At 39.7% G+C, this 24,854-nt stretch overlaps 1 protein-coding gene across 1 annotated transcript in view; it reads right to left on the bottom strand.

Annotated features, from left to right (window-relative positions):
* Positions 1-24,854, bottom strand: part of REV3L (REV3 like, DNA directed polymerase zeta catalytic subunit) — a gene marked incomplete at both ends in the record, with an annotated part of 115,131 nt that overhangs the window by 62,734 nt on the left and 27,543 nt on the right. Inside the window, 2 exons of the mRNA XM_079532932.1 lie at positions 748-822; positions 4,376-4,565. Coding sequence (XP_079389058.1) covers positions 748-822; positions 4,376-4,565 — 265 coding nt within the window. The remainder of the gene's footprint in view (positions 1-747; positions 823-4,375; positions 4,566-24,854) is intronic.

The raw sequence follows: 24,854 nt of genomic DNA, 5'->3' as shown, positions 1-24,854 counted from the left end.
CTTGAATGCTTCCAGGGAGGCATCCACATCCTCACTGGGCAACCTGTTCCAGTGTCTCACCACCCTCACAGTAAAAATTTTCTTCCTAATATCTAGTCTACATCTACCCTCTTCTAGTTTAAAGACATTTCCACTCATCCTGTCGCTGCCTGCCCTTATAAAAAGCCCCTCCCCAGCTTTGCTGTAGGCCCCCTAGGTACTGGAAGGCCACTATAAGGTCCTCTCCAAAGCCTTCTCTTCTCCAGCCTTAAAAGCCATGACTTTATCAGCCTGTCTTCATAGGGGAGGTGCCCTGGCCTGCTGATCATCTTCACAGCCCTTGTCTGGATCTGCTCTAACAACTCTGTATCCTTCTTGTGCTGGGGGCCCCAGAAGCTGGATACACTACTCCAGGTCAGGGCACGTGAGAGAAAGCATGAAAGAGTACCACATATAAAATAGAACTGCATTGTTAAATTCTATATGAAAAGTAAAATGATGCAAATGTGTTCAAGCACGTAAAAATTGTAGATAATACAAGATAACTGAAGGCACTTATAATTTGGTCCATTTTGCAAACATGCTACTCCTTTAAAAATATTGTTACTGGCATGCTTAAAATTAGTAATTTTCCTACTGTTTTGAAATGCTTGGACAATACTTTTATTACTTCTACTGTTAAAATGTACGCAATCTTGCTCCAAAAATTACTTTTTCCACTCTAGATACAAGGAAATCAGCCAAAACTTCGTATCACTGTATCCTTACCTTTTTACCATTGCAGGATTGTAAAGATAGATCTTCATAAACTGTCTCTCCTTCTCATGGTAACCATAAAAAGGCCTGGCGAGAAAGAAGTAAAAGTAAGAGGTTAGCCAGTTAAATGGTGGCCTTGACTCAACTGCAATTTACCATATGAAATCCAGAAGACAAGAAAACAGATGAACGGCATACACATCCAGGAAAATGAAAATTCCAAGCATCGCGCCAGAAAATCATTATGCTCCCAATGTATTTCTTAATAACATGTTTTCATTCAGTTTCAAAACCTGAAGTGCTTCTGGTGCACATGACAATTCTTCACACACAGATTCTACAGAATCTTAACCATTATTATTATACACCATTAAAAACACATTATATTTCTGAACAGAAACACAGTACACGTTCCATAAAAGACGTTCAGTGGGGTCAGATGTGTACATGTACACATTTGAATTTGGGAAGGAAGGCAAAGCAAAAATGGAAAAAAAGAATGCAGATGTCTGGGGTAAGATAGGGTTATATTGCACATTTTACATTAGAAATTCCAGTCTAGTTTAGATAAGTGGGTTCAACAGAAAGCTCCTGTCATTGGTCAGAAGTTTGCTAGAGATGATAAGATCACAAGTTGACAGTGTTTAATGCTGCCACCCATTTTCTGAATGACTAATTTCAAGTATTTTCCACATTATTTGGTGAAGTACCAAGTACTCAAAACTATAGCTGAAGATAAGGGGAGCACCACATTAGTGCACAGTGTTAAAGATAAAAACAATAGGCTCTGTGCATGTCAAATTACCTAAAAGGTTCACTTAAGAACTTCTGGCTTAGCACTGTTTCTCGCCTTCCTCATATGTGAACGAACATATTGATGCCACACCATCATAATAGTACTTCCATTAAACTTATTAGCACTGGACTGTTTCAAAAACAGTGTTCAGCTCTTCTGATAAGTGCTGTAACAAAGTCACTGAGGACATTAATTTCACAGATCAGGTGTAAATGAGTAAATATCAGCTGTGTAATATAAATAACTGAACAATGAGAGCAGCTTAAAAGAATGAATAGCTGCCCTTTTTCAGTGATTACTAGTCATCTCGTGCACTAAATGAGGCATGAATCCTGAAGAAAATAGGATTTGAGAATGCAATTAAAGAATACATGTCATAATGAATATGTCAAGGCTAAGCTGAGGCTGCACAGGCAATATTAATTCTGGTATTACTTGACTGAATTACTGACTTTTCAGCATCAAGAACGCTAATCTAATCTAACATGCTTGTAATACAGCATGTTCAGGAAACAGGCCATAATTCAATGCATTGGGTGAATGCAAGAAGTCTACAGTTTGCAGCAATAACAACTGAACTCAACAGAAGTCCTGGTATGCATATATTCAATTGTTACTTCTGTAAAATATTATTAAAAAGTGGAGCTTTGGTTTACTTGCAATGGTTAAAAAAAGTAATAAGAAGGTTTTCAGCTCGAAATTAAATGCAAACTCAACAATACAGATGATCTTTATATGATCATATGCATTCATATATATAATATGCGACAAGAAACACTTAGATCTGGCAGTAAGGAGCATGGTTTAGTAATATTGGTGGTAGTTGGACTGTTGGGCTAGATGATCTCGGAGGTCTTTTCCAACCTTGGTGATTCTATAATTCTATGAAATACACACATTTAGAGTGAGCTGTTTAAAAAATGTTTATGGTATTAAAACTGAGGTAAGTTGAAGCAACAAAACTGAAACTGTTATGCTGAAAAAGAGGAAATGAGATCTTGTATGATGAAGCAATCTCTCTTACATAAATAGTAATAAACTTAATGACAGTTTATATATGTACAGTGAGTTATAATGGCTCAATATGCTTGTAGGTCAGTGAATTGAGAGCAACTTTTCTGAAGTTAGCACTTGCAAGGCAAATGACCCATACTCACATTGACATCGAAGCCAGAAAAGTAAGAGTTACAACTTACAAAGTAAGATATGAAAACCTTACTTTAACATTGCAAAACAGAAGGAAAATGTATTTCACCTGCTTACTCAAAGACCTTTGCTATGCTTGGAAGCTAACACAACAAACATCCTATTATACCTGTAAGGGTTTACAGAACAGCTTTCCTACTAATATAGAGAAAAATGGGTAAGATACCTCCAAGATTTAAAGAAAAATACTTCTCAACACAGAGATACTTCAACATCTACAAACAATATCTGGCTTCAGTTAGAACAGAAGAATACAAATATTTCTGTTACTACACAAGAATGTCTATCTACCCAGGTAAAAGATTAAGGTGTATTACAATTCCTTTTAGGGGCATCCCATTAGCCTCTTATGCAGGCAAACAAAATACATCAGTCTTCACTTCTCTGAAGTAAAGAGCATGTGATTTTCAGTAAAGACTGTTTTGAAACTCTAAGGCATAAAAGGTGAAAAAAGGGCAGGCTCCTACTCTGTCTGCTGTCTTCTCACTGATTCAAGGAGAAAAGACTGCCTTCGGCAGGTTAATCCACTCAGGCTACACTGTCAAGATGAACAGCTATGCCAATATTCATACAGCTTTCAGGAAAAAAAGGAAAAATAAAGAAAAAATATGGTGGGTTAGCATTCCTGCTATTGCAAAAACAAAGTCCTGATTAAAAGTAAAAGAAAGATACTGTCGTCACTTTGCTAGCAGTACTGAGAAAACAACACTACAATTGGCTGGAAACAGAAAGATTATCTTCCCAAACCTATTTAGAAAGGATATATTTCAAAAGACCATTAAAAAAAAATAAAAATAAGGTAAAAGGTAGTGCTACATAGTAGGGAAATTAGCATTTACATAGTTTTGCAGGTGAAAAATTCAATGCATATACAAACTGTGTACAAACTGTGTTCCTTCAGGACAGCTTCCTATTATTCACCATGATTTGACACACTTTAAAATCCTTGGTTATGGAAGTCAAATAAAAATCGAGCAAGAGAATCCTTAAAATGTTAACATCAGTAATATTATATAGAAAGCTACACCAAATAAAAGCAGAATATTCAGCTTGACAGATAAGTGAGTAATGTAAGCAGAATATTCAGCTTGACAGATAAGTGAGTAATGTTTAAGACCCTCTGGTTCACGCCCTGTGCTGCCATAAGGGTCAACATAAAACATGACTTGACAGACCCAGGATGGACCTTCAGGAGGTGCCATCTTAGACTAGTGAAATAAAATTTTTTAAAAAAAAAAGACCTAGAGGTAGACTCCTGCAAGACACTTCTGGTCACAGGGAGCTTAGAATACCCCAGACAGGTAGAAAACAATGTCAGGAACATACTGTGACAGTAGCAGAGGCAGAAAAATACTCAAAAGAACAGTTGGAAAATGAGAGGCGGTAGGATCAAATTTAGTTACAAAATGTTTGAGTCAAGTATAACTGTTGATTGTGTTAGATCAAAGCAAGTAAAAAGTGCATTTAATAGTTGTATAGGCCTGTATGAAGGCAGACAGAGGGGAAAAGGCAGAAAAAAAAAAGTATAAAGAGAAAGGAAGAGTCCATACCTAAGCCCATGCCAAGTATTTCTAAATAGAACTAAGTAGAAAGCACTTCAAAACAAGTAAGAAAAGAATCTTAACAGGTCATACTTACATTCCAGATACTAATGACACTTTGAAAACATGTTGTATAGTTGAAGACGGATTGCCTAAAGCAACATTAAGTGCTCTGTCAATGCTGAATGCCACTTGGCGGAGATAGTGTTCTGGATGCTGACCAAACCCATCATATGGTACATAGAGGTAAGGAAAGACACCATGCAAGTGGAGACAAGTCTTCTGACCTAAAAAGAGAAGGTAAACATTTATTTTTTAATGACATCTTCACTTAAGTAGTTGCAGAATTTGAAATTTTTCAGGCTATTTTCAGGCACTCCAGATAGGATGAATTGATTAAATAAGTTCAGATCCAGTTAATACAAAAAGTACCAATTCAAAGCAGTTCTCACATTTATTTTATTGACTGAAGCAATAAGGAACAGACAAAATTAGATGATATAACAACAAATTCTGTTGTAATCTAAACATCTAAAAATCTAAAAATCTAACAATTTTCTTTATGATAACAAGACAACATCACTCTCAGAATAATTTTGCATAATCATTTACTGTTGGATAATTTAACAGTTTCCCAGTCCTTGTGAAAATTTGCTGATTTCAAAATTCTTTCCATTCCTTACTGGGCTGAGTATACAGCTTCTCAGAAATTGAAAAGAACGTCCAAGAATGTCCATCCACCAGGTCATTCAATATCCTAGTTATTAAGGTATAAGTTGGAATACGGAACGTTGATTCCTGTGACATCTCTGCCAGTCTCTAGCCTACTAATGATATAATTCTTAGTATTAGCTTTCATCAGTCTGCAACAACAGCAGAATGAGAGAAAACACCATGAAAACCACACTGCTAGACAAGACCACAGTTCAAGCTTCTGCTTCAGACAAGGTAAGCACAGCAATGGGGATTGAGTTCTTCCAAATACCACCAATATTTTACACTCCTCGTCTGTCTCATCTGTAAAGTGTATTCTCTGTTCTTTCCTCACCATAAAACAGCACAGCCCGCATTCACTCCTGAGCTGAAACTCCTGTTCACCATCTTCTAAGCCCCCATAAGTCTTCATGACTTCTCACCGGTCAATTAAAAAGGTTCACAGAAAACTACTGTGTGTCAGCACACATCATTCGGTAGCTCCCACCCAACTGTACAAAGTCTCTAACACTGTATTTCTTCTAGGTAGGCCCTCTGCATGAAGACAGTACAGCAGTGCCCAAAGGCAATGCTTTAATCAACCATGAGATAAACACTAGGGAAGAGGCTGCACAGCCACAGTGGCTGCAACTCTAATGAACCAGATTTCCAAAAGTTTATTCTTTCAAACAGATTAGTTCTCGGAAAATAGACCTCTACATTCACCCTCACATTAGTGCTCCACTGGCCACCCAGTAATGACAGCTGTAGGTCCATTAAAGAATAAGCAGAGCAGAGCTAGGACACCTGCACATTTTTACACCTTTGAAACATGTACCTTCGAATATCATAAGCAGCACAGATTTTTGTTTTTAAACTGGGGTTCAGATCCATTTTTCTTTCTCTAAATATTTACTGGTCCCTCATGTAATGTCCCAGAGTGACATTAGAGGATGCTTAGAGGATGCTAGCACATGGGATGTTCTCCAAGGTGATGTTTTTTAAAACTTTCTAGAAGTTGAACCCATCAAGTCTCTTCAGCAATGTTTAAATAGCACCAAAATACACATTCATAATCTTGAGGTCATCATGTATAATGAATTCTGCCCATGCTAAAGAAACTAAACAATACGAACTACAAGTCTTTAAATGGCAAAATGAAGGACAGAATCAACAGCTTTACATGGCAGAAAAACCTCTGCCCTTTGTGAGAGAGATCATTTTTTAGTAGGATGTGAATGGAGAGAGCACTGATCTGTGCAGCGATAGCAGATCACTTACGTTCACAAATTAATGTTCTGCATCAAGTTACCAACAAATGCAAGTGTCTCTCCACATCTGTATTTAACATTGACTAAAACAAGGCTTTTCCCCCTGACTAAAATTAGAAGTGGTCTAAATCTTTACAGTTCTTCCTATGTTTACTTTTTAATAATCTTTTAAACACATGTAAGTGTCACATTCAGAGAGAAATTCAAATTTTACTCATATATGTTTGTCTGAATGCTTACCGAGGCTTTTTAAAAAAATGAATAAACCTACTCACCCCAAACTGTACTTAATAGTGGAAGTATAGAATAAGAACTTCTGGCAGAAATACAGGACTATCCATGGTTTTGTTACCTACAACTTGTGAAGCCAAATCAGTTCTACATCTGCACATTAATTTTTACACAAAAAGCTCTGAATTCCTGTTATTTTTAACACCGAAATATCTTTGCTTTACTGGCTGCCAAACTATTCTGGATTATAATAAAATTGTTGTCCTACAAAACAAAATTACAAAGCACCAGACTAAATAAACCAGGGGGATGGTATGAAGTTATTATTTAAATTCAGGTTCCTGACAAGTTAAGTAGAACAATTACTTAATAATTCTTTTAGAGCTAACATCTGATTAGTCAAGTTAAGTGAGTTAAAAATAGAGGTATTTTTTTGCTGATCTGAAACATCACTTTACTGCTGAAAACAAAAACGCTACAAAGAAAGCTCCCTTATGCTTCTTTCTCTCACCTTCCTTTGCACTGCCTTTATGTGCAAAAACCCCAAACTGATCACAGAAAACACTGCAGCTTTCAGGTGACCAAAAGCACTGAACAACCTTTTAGATCCAGGGAAATCTTACAAACCATCCATACTGAATCACTCCCTCCTTTTTGATTCTGCCAGGAAAGCAAACAAGCTGCTGCTGAAGGAAGGCTCCAAGCCGGCGAGCAGCTGTTAAGTTACACGGCTTTGTACAGTTACTCACTTTGATCCTCGTTAGTATTCACTCATTTTTCATGACATTCGGTTATACTATTTTTATTTACAGTCCACACTATCACAAGCCTTACCCTACTAGTGTAAGAACTGAGTCGTTTGCTTCCACCGTTTAAGTAAAAGCACTGAATTGCACCAGATGTTGCGGGGTTGTGTCTGAGGCTCAGGCTCCAGGAGCAGCAGCCACGGTTTGTGCTGAGCTGCTACAGATTTCTGGGGATTCCTTCCAGTAGGGACACAAGAAGAAAACAAATCTACCCACCGAGGAGCTCAGACCACACAGACATACCTATTAACATCAATTAAAGCCTTGGCATTGGATAAGGTTAAAACGTTTTATGCTTTAAACATGTCAAATCTCATGTTTCTCTTTTTTTTTTTTTCTTTTCTTTTTGAGATACAGACAGAAGCAAATCTGTACTACTGGAACAGCAGTGACTGCTTACAGCAACCAGCTGATGTTTTTACACCTACCCACTGCTTTCTTTAAATGTGAAGAATCAGTGGAAGTGGTGTTCTACAGCACATTGGCCATGCAGACTATGAGACCGCCCTCCTTGGTCTCAGTGCAAAGCTGAAAGCCTAGCAGTGATTTCCAGAGCTTACCTCTTTTCAGCAAATAACAGTATTCCATACTACAGCACATGTACATCACAACTACTCTGCATCTGAGAGTGACGTGTACGATGGCCCTATTAACAAAAGGACATACTGTGTATGCAAATGCAACAACTGATGGTGATAACCAGCACCAGGAGGAGGATGCTGCCCAGATAGCCCCTCCATAGCCCAAAGTCTGTTAAAGAATAGGATCTGCACTGGTTGAGTTACCTGCAAGTCACAGACCAAGCACACCAGTACATGATGCAAAAGGGCTGCTGAGCAAATGTACAGATATGTAGAAGTAAAGCTGTGGCTTACTTGCAAGCTTTTTTCAGGCACTGAATGAAGCAGTGAAGTAATGAATGAGAAGTGCTGCTGTAACGCAGGAAAGGAGCAACAGACAAAGCCCTGAGATACTACAGTATGCTCAACTAGCAAACTTGCCATATTCTATGAGAAGAAAAAAGTTCAACCGAACATCAACATAGATGAATAGCCAACATAATAATGAATCAATACTAGGAAAAAAAAAATATATATATATATATTTTTTTAGACAACAAAGTGAGCCTTACATGTTTAGGCTTTTTTTAGACATAGCCCTAAACCCATACTTATTAAAGCAAGTGACAAAAAATGTTACTGAAGTATTAAAACCAAATATAGCTTTGTGTACTTGAAACCCATGAGGCATGGATTAAAAAAGCAAGCCTGCTAATTTTTGAAGATGGTTGCTACATGCATTACAATTAGGAATGCACGCCAGATATAATCCTTGCTCTACTGTCATTCAAAATATTAGAAGAAAAAGCTGTAGTAAGCCTGAAACAGAAAACTTCAATATGATTAGGAGAACTGAAACCAGTAGGATAAAGGAATGCAAAACTACTAGATTGTATATCAAGAACAAGCAAGAACTGATTTCTTCTAACCACCAGAAAGCTCAGCCACACAAGATGATCTGGAACAGAAAAAAAACCAAGTTGGTATCTATGCAGTATCACAGAACGGCTGAGGTTGGAAGGGATCTTTGGAGGGTTGTTTGGTCCAACCCATCTGCACACGTACAAGTCATTTCCCAGTACAGCAAGATAGAGAGCCTGAGGATTATCATTCCAGAGTCCTCAGACACATGCTTTTTCACCATCTGAAAATAAAACTGACTCAGTCTAAGCTTCTGAAAATATTTCTGAGCTGAGAAAAAACAGGACAAATCTCAGTGCAAAAGAAAAACATGAAAAAAATAAGGGACCTTATTGTATTGTCCAGCTCAGGAATAAACTTAGTCAAGGTTCTTGACTCGAATGACACGAACCTACGGATTCACCACAGCTAGCACATGAAAATCTTATAAGTATTTGGGCATGAGAAGATGGAAGTCCATCTGCTCTGAGTTTCACAGACAGGTTTGAGTTGGAAGGGATCTTTACAGATCATCTAGTCCTTCCCCTCTGTCAGAAGCAGAGACACCAACTACTAGATATGGTTGCCCAAAGCCCATCCTAGCTGGCTTGGAACATTTCTAAGGATGGGGCATCTACAACCTCTTTGGTCAACCACTTCCAGTGTTTCCTCCCGTTACAGTAAAATTTTCTGATCTAATTCATCAGTGTCTTTCTTATACTGGAGATCCCCAGGCTAGATGCTGTACTCTCTTGTGAGATCCTGTCTGAAGAATCAGCTCCCTCGACTTGCTGGCAACACTTCAGTTTACGCAGCCTAGGAAACATGATTTGCTTTCTGGGCTGCAAGCACACACGATCAGTACAAATCCAACTTTTCACCTACCAGGATCCCCAAGTCCCTCTCTGCAGGGACAGACAAATTTTCTCTCAGACAAATTTTTGCCCACCCCTACAGAACTCTTTGAGGATTCACACTCCAGCAATGGGTGAGTTCATGCAGTTATCACTTCCAGTTATTTCTTTCAAAAGACTTTCACTCTCATGGGAGGAATGTCTGAGCACAGCATGTAGATGAACCTAAACCAACGCAGTTTATATCCTACAATACTAAAGTAGACAGGAATCTACTAGGCCATAAATCAATACTGGTTTCAAAACACCCAAAAGAAACCACCCACTACGTTCTGTGATCCATTCTACCTAGGAACAGTGAAACCCTGTGTCTCATTTAACTGACCTAAACAAAAGCCTATAGCAAAGCTCTACTTTGTAGATTTAAATTTGTATCACCACACGGAAAAGATTTCAAGATTCCAAGGAAAGAGCAAGAAGTTCAAGGACACTTCAGCCTCTGTATTCATGCATGAGCCGGGATGATGCTAAAACACAAAATCCTTACATTTGCCATTTCCAGAAATGAATCAGAACATGACCTACAGCTGCAGTACAGTTTGACCAGAATTTTATACACAGAACTCAAAGCTGTTTGGTTTCTATGCTACACCTTTTAGTATAGGAACTGACTGTGGAACTCTCACAGATTGAAGTGTGACGTACTAGAAACATTTTGAATAGACATCACCTCAGTTCATATTCAGAAAACTAAAACTAAATGTGGATAACACAACTTTTCTGTAAAGTTCAATGATGGTCTACAAGCAAACATTTTTTGCTGTGATATTTCTGCAACATCAGAAGATTATCCCATTTTAAAATGTATGCGGAGCCATAGGGAACAAATGTACAAAATCCATTTCTGTAAGTAAAATAAGTAATTAGTTTTGCTGAAGCTCTCCCTAGAAATGTTATTTTAATTATTGAACTACGACACATTTGTCCCAAACTACTGTACAATACAACAAGATGGGAGCAAAAAGGAGCACGTAGCAGCACTTAAATACATGGCAAAATCCCAAGATTTTAGAAAAATCCTGGCTGGAGATTACGAGAAGGATGTAGAAGACAAAAGACAAAGGACTTCATATGTTTGAAATCTATTAAGAGTACTTTAAGTGCAGTACATTAAGTTTTGCAAAGTAGCGAAACTAATTAAATATAGATTGTATTAGTAGAAGAACAATGTGAACGCACAAAGTACACATACACTTCCTCTAACTGTAACAGTAAAGCAAACTCAACAGAAAACAAAAGATATGACACCGGCATCTTTAAAGGATAAACAGATATTTTCAAGTAATTGTTGAATTATCCAGGTTAAAAATCTTGAGAAAAGAAAAAAAAGAAGTTGCCATACTCCAGGCAATCTCATTATTTCCCCAGGAAGAATCTTCAGAAAACAACAAGTCACAGCAAGAGTGCTTTTAGTCTGTTCTGATTGCAAGCTAGGAGCAATGTGAGCATCCACGGGTGCTGAAGGAGCTGGCAGAGGTGATTGCTGAACCGCTTTCGGTCATCTTTGAGAAGTCTTGGAAGACGGGGAAGGTGCCTGAAGACTGGAAGATAGCCAACGTCACCCCAGTCTTCAAAAAAGGCAGGAAGGAAGACCCAGGCAATTATAGGCCAGTCAGCCTCACCTCTGTCCCTGGAAAGGTGATGGAACAGCTTGTACTGGATGTCATCTCCAGACAACTGGAAGAAGAGGAGGTTATCAGGAGTAGTCAGCACGGGTTCACGAGGGGGAGGTCGTGCTTGACCAACCTGGTAGCCTTCTATGATGTTGTCTCTGGCTGGGTGGATAGGGGGAGAGCAGTGGATGTAGTCTACCTTGATTTCAGCAAGGCATTTGATACTGTCCCCCATGACGTCCTTATAACAAAGCTGAGGAAGTGTGGGATAGATGAGTGGACAGTGAGGTGGGTTGAGAACTGGCTGACTGGCAGAGCACAGAGGGTCGTTGTTGGTGGTGCAGAGTCCGGTTGGAGGCATGTAACTAGCGGTGTTCCTCAGGGGTCTGTGCTGGGTCCGGTCTTGTTCAACATCTTCATCAATGACCTTGATGAGGGGATAATGGCCACCCTCAGCAAGTTTGCTGATGATACGAAGTTGGGAGGATTGGCTGACACGCCTGAAGGCTGTGTTGCCATTCAGCAAGACCTGGATAGGCTGGAGAGCTGGGCAGAAAAAAACCAGATGAGGTTTAACAAAAGCAAGTGTAGAGTCTTGCATCTGGGGAGGAATAATTCCATGCACCAGTACAGGTTGGGGGATGAGCTGCTGGAAGGGAGCTCTGCGGAAAGGGACCTGGGTGTCCTGGTGGACGACAGGTTGGCCATGAGCCAGCAGTGTGCCCTTGTGGCCAAAAAGGCCAATGGCTTACTGGGGTGCATTAAAAAGAGCGTGGCCAGCAGGTCAAAGGAGGTGATCCTCCCCCTCTACTCTGCCCTGGTAAGACCTCATCTGGAGTACTGCGTCCAGTTCTGGGCTCCCCAGTACAAAAAAGACAGGGATCTCTTGGAAAGAGTCCAGCGGAGGGCCACGAAGATGGTGAAGGGCCTGGAGCATCTCCCCTATGAGGAAAGGCTGAGTGAACTGGGTCTGTTCAGCCTTGAGAAAAGGAGACTGAGAGGGGACCTGATCCAGGTCTATAAATACCTAAGGTGTGGGGGGCAGAATGGCGAGGCCAGACTCTTTTCAGTGGTGAGTGGAGACAGGACAAGGGGAAATGGCCAGAAATTGGAGCATAGGAAGTTCCGCACAAACATGCGCAAGAACTTCTTTACAGTGAGGGTGACGGAGCACTGGAACAGGCTGCCCAGGGAGGTGGTGGAGTCTCCTTCTCTGGAGATGTTCAAGACCTGCCTGGATGCCTACCTGTGTGACCTGGTGTAGGGAACCTGCTTTGGCAGGGGGGTTGGACTCGATGATCTCAGGAGGTCCCTTCCAACCCCTACAGTTCTGTGATTCTGTGATCTCCTGCACAAGTTAAATAATACTTTAAACTTAAACCATCTCACTCAGTGGAGTGAGTTTGTCAACACATTGATCACTGAATATTCAATACTGAGCTACTGAAATTGGACAAGACTTGACTACTTTATACTGGCAATACAACCTTTGGAATGAGACCATCATTCTTTGACTCTCACAGAAAGCAAGAACATCATTGATACATGAATTCAGAAATAAGTCTGGTAACGCTTTGATGAAGTTAAATCCTTCCCCTAGCATAACTTGGGAAAGTACTTCCCTCTTAAAATGTGCCATGCCATTTAAAAATATGGAGTTCAATCTTTTAATGTCACTGTCCCTTAATAGTAGATTTAAGTAAATTCTTCAATGAAATCTCAGCATTTCCCAGAATCCTAAATCAAGCCATTTTCTTTTTCCAAGAGAGTGCTAAGAAAGGGAGAAATACGTATTGAACACTCAAGAAAAGAGCTCAAAGACCATATTTTACATACAGGGTTACATATTTGTGTCAAAGCCTTCAGTCTCTAACATATATGGAAACATTTATTTCGGTAGCATTTGTAAAAGGGACAGATAAACAGTTTTTAATTAAATATGTTTCAACCCAAATGGAGTGTTTGGGTATAGACGTATGACTCTTATAATTCTTCAGTCAGCAACCTCCCTTCTACCAACCAATACCTCTACATTCATAAAAAGAAAAAAAATAAAACATAAAGCTCATCCATTGGGAAAATGAGGGCGTGTGATTCATTACAGCTTGATGATTCCTCTCCTTGATGTAGAGATCCTTAGCGAGGAGAAGGACTGTGCTTTCTCTTTAAAATTAGGAATCTCTGTATGATTGGTGCATACTGAATTAATACATAGCCAATAATCAAAGAGAAGAGGTTCACTTCCCACCTAGGGAGATTTCATGTGTGGCCCAAATTACTTACTGTAGGTGATACACTTTTTCACAAAATGGAGGTAACAGTACTTTCATATTGAATTATCTGTTTAAAGGATAAATATACTAAAAAAGCACTGAGGGAAAAAGGTGGCTTGTGTACAACAGCTTAAAAGACATAGGACAAAGTACCCAAAGAAGCAGCAGCATTATACTGCAGATAATACTACATCTATCTTAGCAAGTCTCTGTGAAAGGAAAACAAACTCCCATGAGCAATTTGTAGGCCTAGAATCCTACTACTGAGTGTACTCTTCTAAGAGTAGCAGATTACCTCAAAACTCTGAAATTGTACAGCTTTCTTTAATACTCTTGCATCAGGAAAATCAAAACAACCTGAAAATATGAAAAACATATAACCTCCACCTTCTAACTACAGAATAGCTTAAGTGCAACAAGCAAAGTAAGCAAACAAACTTGTTCTTCCACTTGAACTAAAGGGGAAACAAAGATAAAAGCAGAACATCCAAATGTAATTTTCAAATACGTTAAAAAAGGAATGCAAACATACACGATAACTAACTGTGCTAGGAGAAAAAAGGCAAAAAAAAAAACAAAAAACAACAGCATGAGGAAGATTTCTGTACTTAAAAACAAAGATGAAAATCTGCAATAAATATCACACCACCCCAGTGGTTTTTTAAAAGCAGATAAGGAAATCTGTTTTGGGGGAGCCCCCTCTAAACTAATGTGCATAAAGGAATCTTTGTGCTCAGATTTGTGGTCACTTTCTAGATTCAAACAATAAGTCCACAAGCTTTCTTGGATCCATTATTTTCCAAATAAGAAATACCTCTGCAATTATTTAACCAACAGATGGTCCCAAGGTCTTGAGAAGCCTGGAATGCTTCTACTGCTCAGAGGTTCAATGGTGATAGCACAGGAAACACCAAACAAAATTATGTTTGCAACACTGTTTTTAACGGAGAGAATAAGTATACACTTTAGCTGTTGCATCTCCAAGTGATACATTTCCAACTAATTTGCTTGCAAGTATTTTTTTTTTTTAAACATTAAATCTAAATTATCTTAATTATACGAAACATGAAATGTAAGAGACAACCTGCCTCACCAGTCTGGAAAGTCATAAGATTGTCACAGAGAACCAAACTCTGTTAGATACTTTGAACTGTGAGGTATCTACAGAACAAATAATCTCTGAAGTTGCTCACCCTAGATTACACACTAGACAGTACTTCTGATGGAAAATACCAGCTGAAATAAGCCTTCATCCTACTGAGAATTTTTAACTTCTTTTTTTAATTTCAATCTGGAAATATGTAACGGGTTCCTCTTTTCTTGAATCTCTTAACATACTTTCTGAATGTGACATTAGAAAATAACACTGCTTTCAATTTCAGAAATACTACTGAAAAACCTAGCCATTTGTAGGATGGCACACCTGTGAAGGTACAACATCAGCAAGGAGCAACAACTGCCTGCAGTTAACATCAAATGCAATTGCTGAGTACATACTAGAGAATACTGAAAAAACCTAAAACACGAAATCTGTTGTCAAGTAGCCAAACTAGAACCAGGAAAATTGAAAAGAGAGAAGATTGTTTAAAAATGCCTTAAGTCTCCTTCTTCAATGTCCTTCACTTCAGTTAAGATCCTCAAAGATCAAGGATGAGCTACATAGAAACCATTCTTTATGAGCTTGATAAATTATGGGATACAGCAAAAATATTTTCTTCTTAATACAAACAAGCAGACATACAAGTCTGGGTTTGGTATTAAATACCCATCTACAAAAGGAGCTGTGTGTGAAATGTTATTCTTGCTCCCTATACTAACAGATAGCACTTGTAAGCATCTGGACAATATCAGTAATGTTTTCAGGATGAGTGTCAAAAATCACTATGACACCAGCTAAAATAACCACACGTAGGAAGAAAATAGAGGTCAAATTACTATTCCAATACGAAAAGTAGCCATTCAAATGCAGGAGAGGCAGATTATGTTTGACCAACAGGGAAGAATAAAGGAATGTTATCTAATAAATGCTTATACGTATCTAAAAGAAGGTGGGAGGCAAATGGATGAGGAGAGGTGCATAGTGACAGGACTAAGAGTAGTGGCCTAAAACTTGAATGTAGGAAGTTCCACACTAACATGCAGAAGAACTTCTATACAGTAAAGGTGACGGAGCATTGGAACAGGCTGTCCAGAGAGATTGTGGAGTCTCCTTCTATGCAGATATTCAAGACCTATCTAGAACTGATACCTACCTGTGTGACCTATTGTATGGTACCTGCTTTAGCAGGGGGTTAAACTCTATGATCTCTCGAGATCTCTTCCAACCCCTGCAATTCTGCTATTCCATGACCAAAGCATAGCTGAATACAAAATATTTTCTTACTCCCAATAAACTAATGGTCTGCGTGCTTTACCACATCCAGTAAAAGATGAACAACAAAAGCCCATAGAAAGGAGTAGTCACACAACCTCTTCTTCCCCATTTCCTTTAACTAACTTTCATTACAAACTATCACTCCTATCCAAGTTCTCTTAGCTATCTTATTAGTCTTTCTTGATCAGAGAAAAACTAATCATATACAAATGGCTATTGGTTCATATATAACCAAAGGAGAACAAGTTTTGCTGGTTGTTAACTGAAGATGCTGATCTTTACATATGGAAACGCACAAGTTCCGTAAGGAGTGTGCATAATTCTAATCACAATTTCCCTGCATCAGACTAAACCAGCGCAAAGATTTTTGTTTAAATAGAAGAGACATTTCTGTCAGCTAGATAGTTGGAGAGGGAGGGCGGGGAATATATTGCCAAACACTGTTGCTCTAAATTCTAGGAAAAAAATACCCCAAAGTTCAATATGATGAGGTTAGCCTTGTTTTCATCGGCATTACCTTTCCACATACACTTTTTGGAAATGCTGAATACTATAAATTCATGAATATCACCAAACTTGTGTAATCCCAGTGAAGTGGTACAGTACAGAATATAAACACTCTCATGAGCCAGACTTGTTTACATTAACAAATAAATGACACCATATTCTGTTTGTTTTCTCTTGCTCAATTCTTCATCCAGAAACTAACTCTGTGAGTACTTCTTAGACTTTTTTTCTCCTATACTTGCATTAAGACCTCCAGTTAGCACATAACTGTCTCAACTCAGCCAACTTCTCTACCAGGATGCTAGACAACATGCTCCACAAGAATAAGCAGTGTTTTTATGTACTGAGTTTACATGGCAAGGTTTGGTAGCAGGAGGACTGCTAGAGTGGCCTCTGCAAGCAGAGCCCAGCAGCCACCCTACATCAGATCAGAGCCAGCTCCAGTTGCTCCAAAAGGGATCTGCTGCTGTTAGAGCTGAACTGTGATGCCTCTGAGAGCAGACTGAAGAATGGAGAAAAAAAATTGCTGTGCTACAGCAGCTGGGAGAGAGGAATAAGAAATCTGAGAGGAACAGTCCTGCACACACCAAGGTCAGTGCAGGAGGAGGGCAGGAAGTGTTTCAGGCACAGAGAAGTTCTCTGCAGCCCAGGAAAGGCCCATCATGGAGCAGACTCATCATGCTTAACTTTTAAAGAAATAAGTTCTTAATTTGTTATTTGTTCAAAGCTTAACATTTTTTGGAGAGGTGACAACTTAAGGAGTACTTTAAGGAGTACTAGGAATACTTTCTTACCTTACACACCTTTTAAATTACTCCAAGCTTTTGAAAGGGCTATATAGTACATGACAGTAATAGTAGAGACAACTTCCTGATAGGAGAAGAAACCATATTCCAAATACTACTGACTGCACTAGTTTATACATCCAGGTGCTGGCAGCAGGGGTGGCCTCTGTAAGAAGAGGCAGACAGGTCCAGCTGGCCTCAACAGACCCACCGCAGAGCTCAGCTGAGTTCATCACTGAAGCTGGTGGTACCTCTGGGAAAACATGCTTAAGAGGGAACACCAACATCAAAGAAAGGAGGAGGAACAGATTTCCCCTGCAGCACTCAGAAGGGCCCACACCAGAGGAGAGGGAAGGTGACAGATGGAAGGAAGCAGTGGCAGAGAGAAACCACAGTGAAAACGAACTGATTGCCACCTTCTCCCGTCATCCCCTGCGTGTGGCTTATAGGATGAGGCAGTGTGGTCTGAGGAGTCTGGAGTGAAGCTGAGCCTAAGAAAAAGGGAAGAAAGGCGTAGTTTATGTTTGAGTTTGTTTCTCGCTACCTGAATCTATTTTAATGGACAATAAATTAATGTTCTAGCTGTAAGCCTCTGCATCCTAAAACCTTTTTCAGAAGGTTTGAAAAAGGTAATCAAGTAAAGCAAGTCCTAGTGTTAATAAACTACACCTGCTGTCAAGTAATCCACAATTTTAACAGAAGATTTCAGAGCATTTCAGGTAAAAATTTCTGCTCTCAACTTTTACTCAAACTAGAAGTTTCAACCTACTCATATTAACTTCATATAAGAGCACATATATCCCAGTCCCTAAGGTAACAAAAACTTTCAACACAACATTAACGTATTTAACCACAAACTTTCCATAAGTTAAACCTATTACTGTTACTTACATTGAATACCATAATGACATAAACGCTGTATGCGTTTGTTGTATTGATATGATAAGCAAAGCAGAAGAAAGTAATACGTTTTACAAGCAATCTATCTACAAAGACGTCGGTGACAGATATGTCTGGTTCATGAGTCTTCCAAGATAGGCCATATACAAAAGGCAGAGATTGTTAAAGCATTTCCAAGAGCGGGAACAAGAAATTACAGCAAGCAGGCAGAGTGACTAAATGCTCTAATTCATTTTTCCTTTTTAAAAAGATGTTATAAACTGAGATCGCACATTCCTCAAATCCTTATTCTAAGTTTTCCTTAAGGATTCTGGAGATAAGACCCCCAGGGTTACACAAGAGAAACCACTTTCAGCTGGTACTCTTAAAGCAGGCTCTGTTTTGCTATGAATCAATCCCCAGCCAAATTCATTTCTATGGAGCAACTCCACAGATGAATTACAGAAGCTGTATTCCTCAAAGTTGGTGGTCTAAACCTTAATTCATCTCACAGAAGTGTAAATCCAGAGCAATTCTAACCTTCCTATAACAACAACAAAAAAGCCACACCCAATTTCACTGCCTCTTTTACCCCCAGATAATTTTGAACTTCTCAGCTCCAGTATAATAGCTTTCACCATACTTATCATCAACAGATATTCACAATTAACTTGAGGTACTGTGCAACATGCAAAAATAATTGTATAAACTGCAGAGAGTAAAGCAGCATTTCAAAACCAATAATGAAGTTATAGCATATTTCTGTTCTGACGAAAGATTTCTCTTCCTCCTTTACGCTACCATATTGTGTTAGAAAGCAATCACAGAACAGTAATGCTATTTCTCTACTTCTATCTTCCTTGCCATCCAGTTATTAGATAGCCTGCTTGTGAAACAAAAATTGCACAAGGGTAATAGACTTACACATGGAAATAAGTCCTTGAAACTCAAAGTCAGTGAAACCACATCTTTTTACATTCCTACAGATTCATCTACTGTGTTTCAAATAAATCTACTGCTGCTGCTCCAAAACCAATGCCTTCAATTTCATCATGTTGGCCCACAACATCAGAGGGGGAGATGGTGGTGGTATGGCTGTAGAGGTTGAGCATTCCCACCAATGTGCTGTTACACATTGTCACCGTGTGACACATGGCAGCAGAGGAGCAGTCTGACTGAATGGCATCTAACATGCAAGTGCAGACAAAGCAAAGGTGTGCTGTTAAATTCCTCCATGCAGAAAAAATGGCGTCCACCGACATTCACTGATGCTTGCTGAATGTTCATGGAGACCAAACAGTGGATGTGAGCACAGCGAGGCGGTGGGTGGTGCATTTCAGCAGTGGTGACAGTGACGTAAAAGAAAAGCCTATTCCAGACAGCCATGCTCAGCTGTCACCCCAAAAAATAAAGAGCTGCTATATTTTCCATGGAAATAAACAGGAGGCATTACTGTAGGAGCAAACTGAGTATATTTTAGCTTTCTGTCTTCCACCGTGAATAAAGCCCTCAGGTCACCACCACACCCTCAACTGCAGTTTCTAACAAAGTGGGCTTTTTTTCCCCACTCCAGGTAAACAAGATCTACACCACTAAAGTCAACACATGGACAGTGCCTGTCAGTCTTCCAACATGATCTTTTTATGCCTTCTCCTGCTCTTTTACATATTACAAGACATGCAAATGAATGCTCTTTCAGTAGTACAGCTGGTGTTACTATTTTATTCTTCACATTTTGCAATGCTATTAAATATCTTACTTCCTATTTCGGTTTCTTTTGTAACACACTATTTCACTTCCTCATCTTGAATTAAGCATCCATCCCCCTCTTTTCATCTACTATAAAGTCTACTGTCTCTTGGCAGCACTTGAAGGGTTTCATGGCTTTTTGCCTGCTCCAGCCTTTCTTTCCAAAAAGAATGCCCAGCCTTTGTAGCGCTCTTATCTTACGCTTGTTACAGTCATTAATTGGTAACATACACACTGCTCTAGTTCTTCACATAATTAGAACTGCAAGGCCTTTTTATGTCGCAGTGATGCAGTAAAAAAAGAAAATTTAAACATTTGAGGCTTTGCAGAAAGCATGTATCCAAAGACTGCTTGGCCTGTACAAGATCATTTCATGTGGTTGTCTTGTATTCACTCAATAACCTTCAGAGTGGCTGTAAAGACTGTGTAGACTGGATGCTTCGTTTGCCAAGACAAGGTATTTATAGCAACGTCTGCATTCTTTAAGAAATGTTTTGAAGTGTTATTCAGAACTAGCTGTTGCAAATGTAGTACCAGCCAATGCAGCTATTCCTATTTTACAGGGTCATCTCTCTGTCTGTTACATTTTGAGCTGCTGAAATTCTTTGCCCAGCACATCTCAGACTACCGATTACCTTTCTGAATGGAAAACAACTTTCCTGCAAGGCACTCAGCTCCGGGGTGGATGCATTCTGCACCAAAGCAAGGAATTGGCTCAGCAGGAGAGGGGTGTGCCTGACAGGGAGCAGATGCTGGGCACCATTAGCCCTCCTCACGGTGGCAGCAGGGCCAGGAGCAGCATTGCCACTCCCTGAGCTTACAAAGGCAGCTCTAGGAGCACAAAGAACGGGATGTGGTGCAGATAAGTAAGGGCAATTCACATGGTGGGGGACAAAAACAGCGTGGTGCACTTCTCAGGTGATAGCTCTCTTCTGCTAGGTAGCACTGTCATTCAATAAACTATACTTGAAAAGGAGCTTACCCAGTTCTCAATGTAATTTTCTATGAAAATGCCTCTGCTGAGTTCAGCATATCCTAATACCAACATGGTGACCACTCAGCACGGCAGACAGACTGAGGCAGAAACACAGATGAAGGGTCCACAGCCTTTCTGGACTGATACCTGCACCAGATGGACCTTCAGAGGAGCAAGAGAGCTGCCCAGATGTTTGGCTCTGGAATCTGCAGGTCACCCAAGGAATAATGTAAGAGAGAGGTGTGACGGGTACAGGCATACCCAACTTGAGCAGCTGACCAAGCTGAGAGAGGAAGTTGCCTGGTTGAGATATACTCAGCAGTCTGAGAGAGAGATTGATGCCTAGTATTGTGTGGCAGCACAGGTAGGCAGCTCTGTCTTGGGGCTCAGCTAGAGGAATAAGATAAGCAGGCTTCCCCCTGACAGACAGTAAACACACACAGGGTGAGGGAGACTGAAACTTTGTCTCTGCTTGAGGCAAAAGGAGAAGACACCCCCTTGCCCCTAAAGTCCCACTAGCTAATAGATTTCCAGCTCTGGTGTGGGAGGCAGAAGACTATGGATAGCAGCTCAAAACCAGAAAGGAGTGATAACATTAAAAAGGTCCAACTGAGGACCTGAGTCACAACTTATATACTGCTAAAGAAAGGTAAAGGGCCTTACTAATTGGAGACTCTTTACTGAGAGGCACTGAGGCACCCATCAGCTACCTGGATAACCTCTCTAGAGAGGTTTGTTGCCTGGTAGGGGCCCCCATTTGGGATACCAAGAAGAGGTTATTGGGTATCATAAAGCTGGATGACTGCTATCCCCTCCTGGTCTTTCAAGTTGGGTCACACAAGGCTGCAATCAGGAAATTAAAAAATATCAGAAAAGACTTTACGTCCCATGGGAAAATGTTGAAGGGATGGGGGAGTGCAGGTAGCATTCTCCTCAATCTTCCCCCGGCTGGAGACTGGGAAGCAGGCAGAAGGAGAAGAATGAAACAGCTGAATGATTGGCTGTGTGGGTGTTGTCACACCAAAAGCTATGGGTTCTACAACCCAGGATGCTCCTTTGACAAACCAGGAATGCTGACAAGGGATGGGACACAACTGACCAGAAGGGGCATGAATATACCAGGCTGTATATACCCAGACAGTAAGCTATCTGGACTCATCACCAAGGCTTTAAACTAGAGCTCCTTGGGAAGGGGAGTGTACTGCTAAATGACAGAGAGCCAGGGAACTCTGTCAGTTTGGGAAGCAGTGAGGAAAAACCTCAGATTTGTCCCAGAGGTTTGTGGGAGAGAACAGAACACTGCATTTTCTACAGTAGTTTTCTGTTCATGCTTTAAGAGATCTCTCTCCTGCTCTTTTCTAAGAAACAGGTTACCACATTTAGAATCTTCCTCTGTGCTGTGCTTTGACTGGCCCGCATTCTGCAGAGGACTGCAATCAGGGAGGCAGAGAAGATAAAAGCATGTGTATTTTGCATACAGTCAGCACTGTTCAGGTTCTCAAAATGTCACTGTGTAGTGAACTCCTGACTCAGGCAGCTTCCTAGGATTTACCCTCAAATCTTAATAGCACAAATGCATCATACACCTACTGAAAGATTCTGATCGCCTCTGTCATTGACAATGTAATAACTGAGTATCCACACACTTGCAATAGGAACTAGGTGGATGAAGACACTGCTTTGTACCTTGTGCGACATACGGAAGCCATTCACGTATTTAACTTTCCTTTAACATAGCACACTACTCAGAGAGAAATAAACAGGGAAAAGCTTGGGTAACTAGGGTCAATATGAAGAAAAAAGAAATTAATACTGTGTGACCAAGTGATACATGACACTACTAATAAAATTCTTAATTATTCTGAAAATTGCTGATTTGCAAAGATCTGTAGATGAGACTATTTCTAACTGATCAGCTTTAAAAAACTACTTGAATTTTTAATTTTCAGATGTATGCCACATTACATTTCAAATCAGATAAGTCTTCACGTGTTCTATTTTTTTTTTTAAATCACAACTCATTAGGTTGATTAAGACAACCAGAATTACCTGAGCTGCATTTTTTCCTTGTACTTTCACTGGTGACTGAAAACAAGTAAAGTAAAATTCACAGTCAGTGAACAAAGTAACATTCTCAATGACTGATTTAGTCTTACTTAAAATGAGATCACAGTATTCAAATAGCCTGCATAAAACATTATCTAAAAATGTTTTAATGACTGTTATTGTATGGAGCTACTGTTACCAGGGAGGACTACTAAACTATACAAAGGTTATGCTTTATTTTCATTCTAGAAGTTGTTCCATGCAAGTGAATGTGAAAAGACAAGATGTTCCCACTTCTTTTCCCCCAGAATTAAGGGCTTCCTGTTGGAGCAAGATGAAGTAAGATTTAGTCTCAGCAATTTTACAACAGAACGCTTAAATTTAGCTTTCTTCTCAAGATTTACTATACATATGTAGCTACTCCAATCCTTAACACATTTAATGACATCTAAAATTAAACAAAGCCAAATATGGCCACCTAGCCACACTGTCTTATATAAAAAAATTATTTTAAAAATAAAATCTGAGCAATAAAGGGGATTTCTTCTGTGCTTTTATCTAGAAGCATAAATAAAGTATGTGGCAAGAATCGAGTAACTGTAATCAAATACTAAGACAGTCCCTCCCACGCATGGCTTTCAAGGGCACTACTGCTGCTATCCAGGCAGCACAGAAAGAAAAAAGCAACAAGCGCATGGAGTGAGGGAGCAAAAAGATAAATAGAGAAACTCATAAAGAAGGGGGGAAGTAGGTGTCTGAGAACAACAGGAAGAACAGACAGAGCAGTCATAGAATCATAGAATCACCAAGGTTGGAAAAACTTTCCAAAATTACCCAGTTCCACCACCCACCTACCATCAACATTTCCACCAAACCACATCTCTCAGTACAACTAAATGTTTCTTGAACACCTCCAGGGATGGTGATTCTGTCACCTCACTGAGCAGCTCAGCAGGTGGCAATCCCTCACACCACACTGATATTCAACTTGCAACTCAAAAACCCAATCCAGTGAGAGAAGCCAGGCCTAAGAGCTACCACGTAAGCTTTAGGTGTATACGTTAAATAAAGTTTATTTGTGCAATCGGGAGAGGCTCTTTCATAGAATGTGAAATCATAGAGCTTCACTTGATACACAGGGAAGATCTAGAATCTGCAAGTAAGTCAGAACTCCACCTCAAATGCATTATTTACATTATTTACATGATGCAGCTCTCATTTGTCACAGAAGTTAGAAGTTCATGCAAATACCCCAGGCACCAGCTCAGAGCGGCTCCTCAGAGTCAGACACATGTTCTAGAAAATGGACACTATTCTCACCTTTCCCTTAAGTCTTTTTCTTCTAGTGTTGAACAAGCCCTAAATTTAAAAAAAAAAAAAAAAAAAAAAAAAAAAAAAAAAAAGGCAGTCGTCTTTACATTCAAGACAGCTAAAATGTTCTAGAAAACTGCTAAACATTGGTACACATAAATAAAAAAGGACCACAGACATCCTACGGAAGATGAGGAAAGGCCGAAATGAGCTGGTGCAGGCCTTGGGGGAGCTAGTTAGAATTTGACAACTCAGAAGGAAAAAAAAAAACAATTTGAATTGGCCACGAGATGCCACCAGACTGACACTGCTGAGCAAGATCAAGAGCTAAAGCAGAGCTACAGTAATTCACTCCTTATTCAGGACATAGGAGGACTAGGAAGAGCCTGCATGCTGCACTCATGAAAGTCTGCACCAGTGGAGGGGACTGACTCTGTTGTCACTGCTGAAACACACCACCTACCACCCTACTGTACATACCTTATTGCTCTGTACATTCACTGTTTCTTCTCCATAAACATTCAGCAGGCATTAATGAACGTTAATGAGTGCCATTTTTCTGCACGGAGGAATTCAGTGACATTCATCCACACTTCCATGTCAGACACCAATTTGTCAGACTGCCTCTCTGCTGCCATCTGTTACACTGCAACAATGTGAAACAGAATACTGGTGGGAAGGTTCAACC

This window comes from Tetrao urogallus (assembly GCF_951394365.1).
Source record: "Tetrao urogallus genome assembly, chromosome: 2".
Taxonomy (NCBI): Eukaryota; Metazoa; Chordata; class Aves; order Galliformes; family Phasianidae; genus Tetrao; species Tetrao urogallus.
Note: the sequence above shows the minus strand (reverse complement) of the source record. Positions and strands in the feature narration are given on the sequence as shown.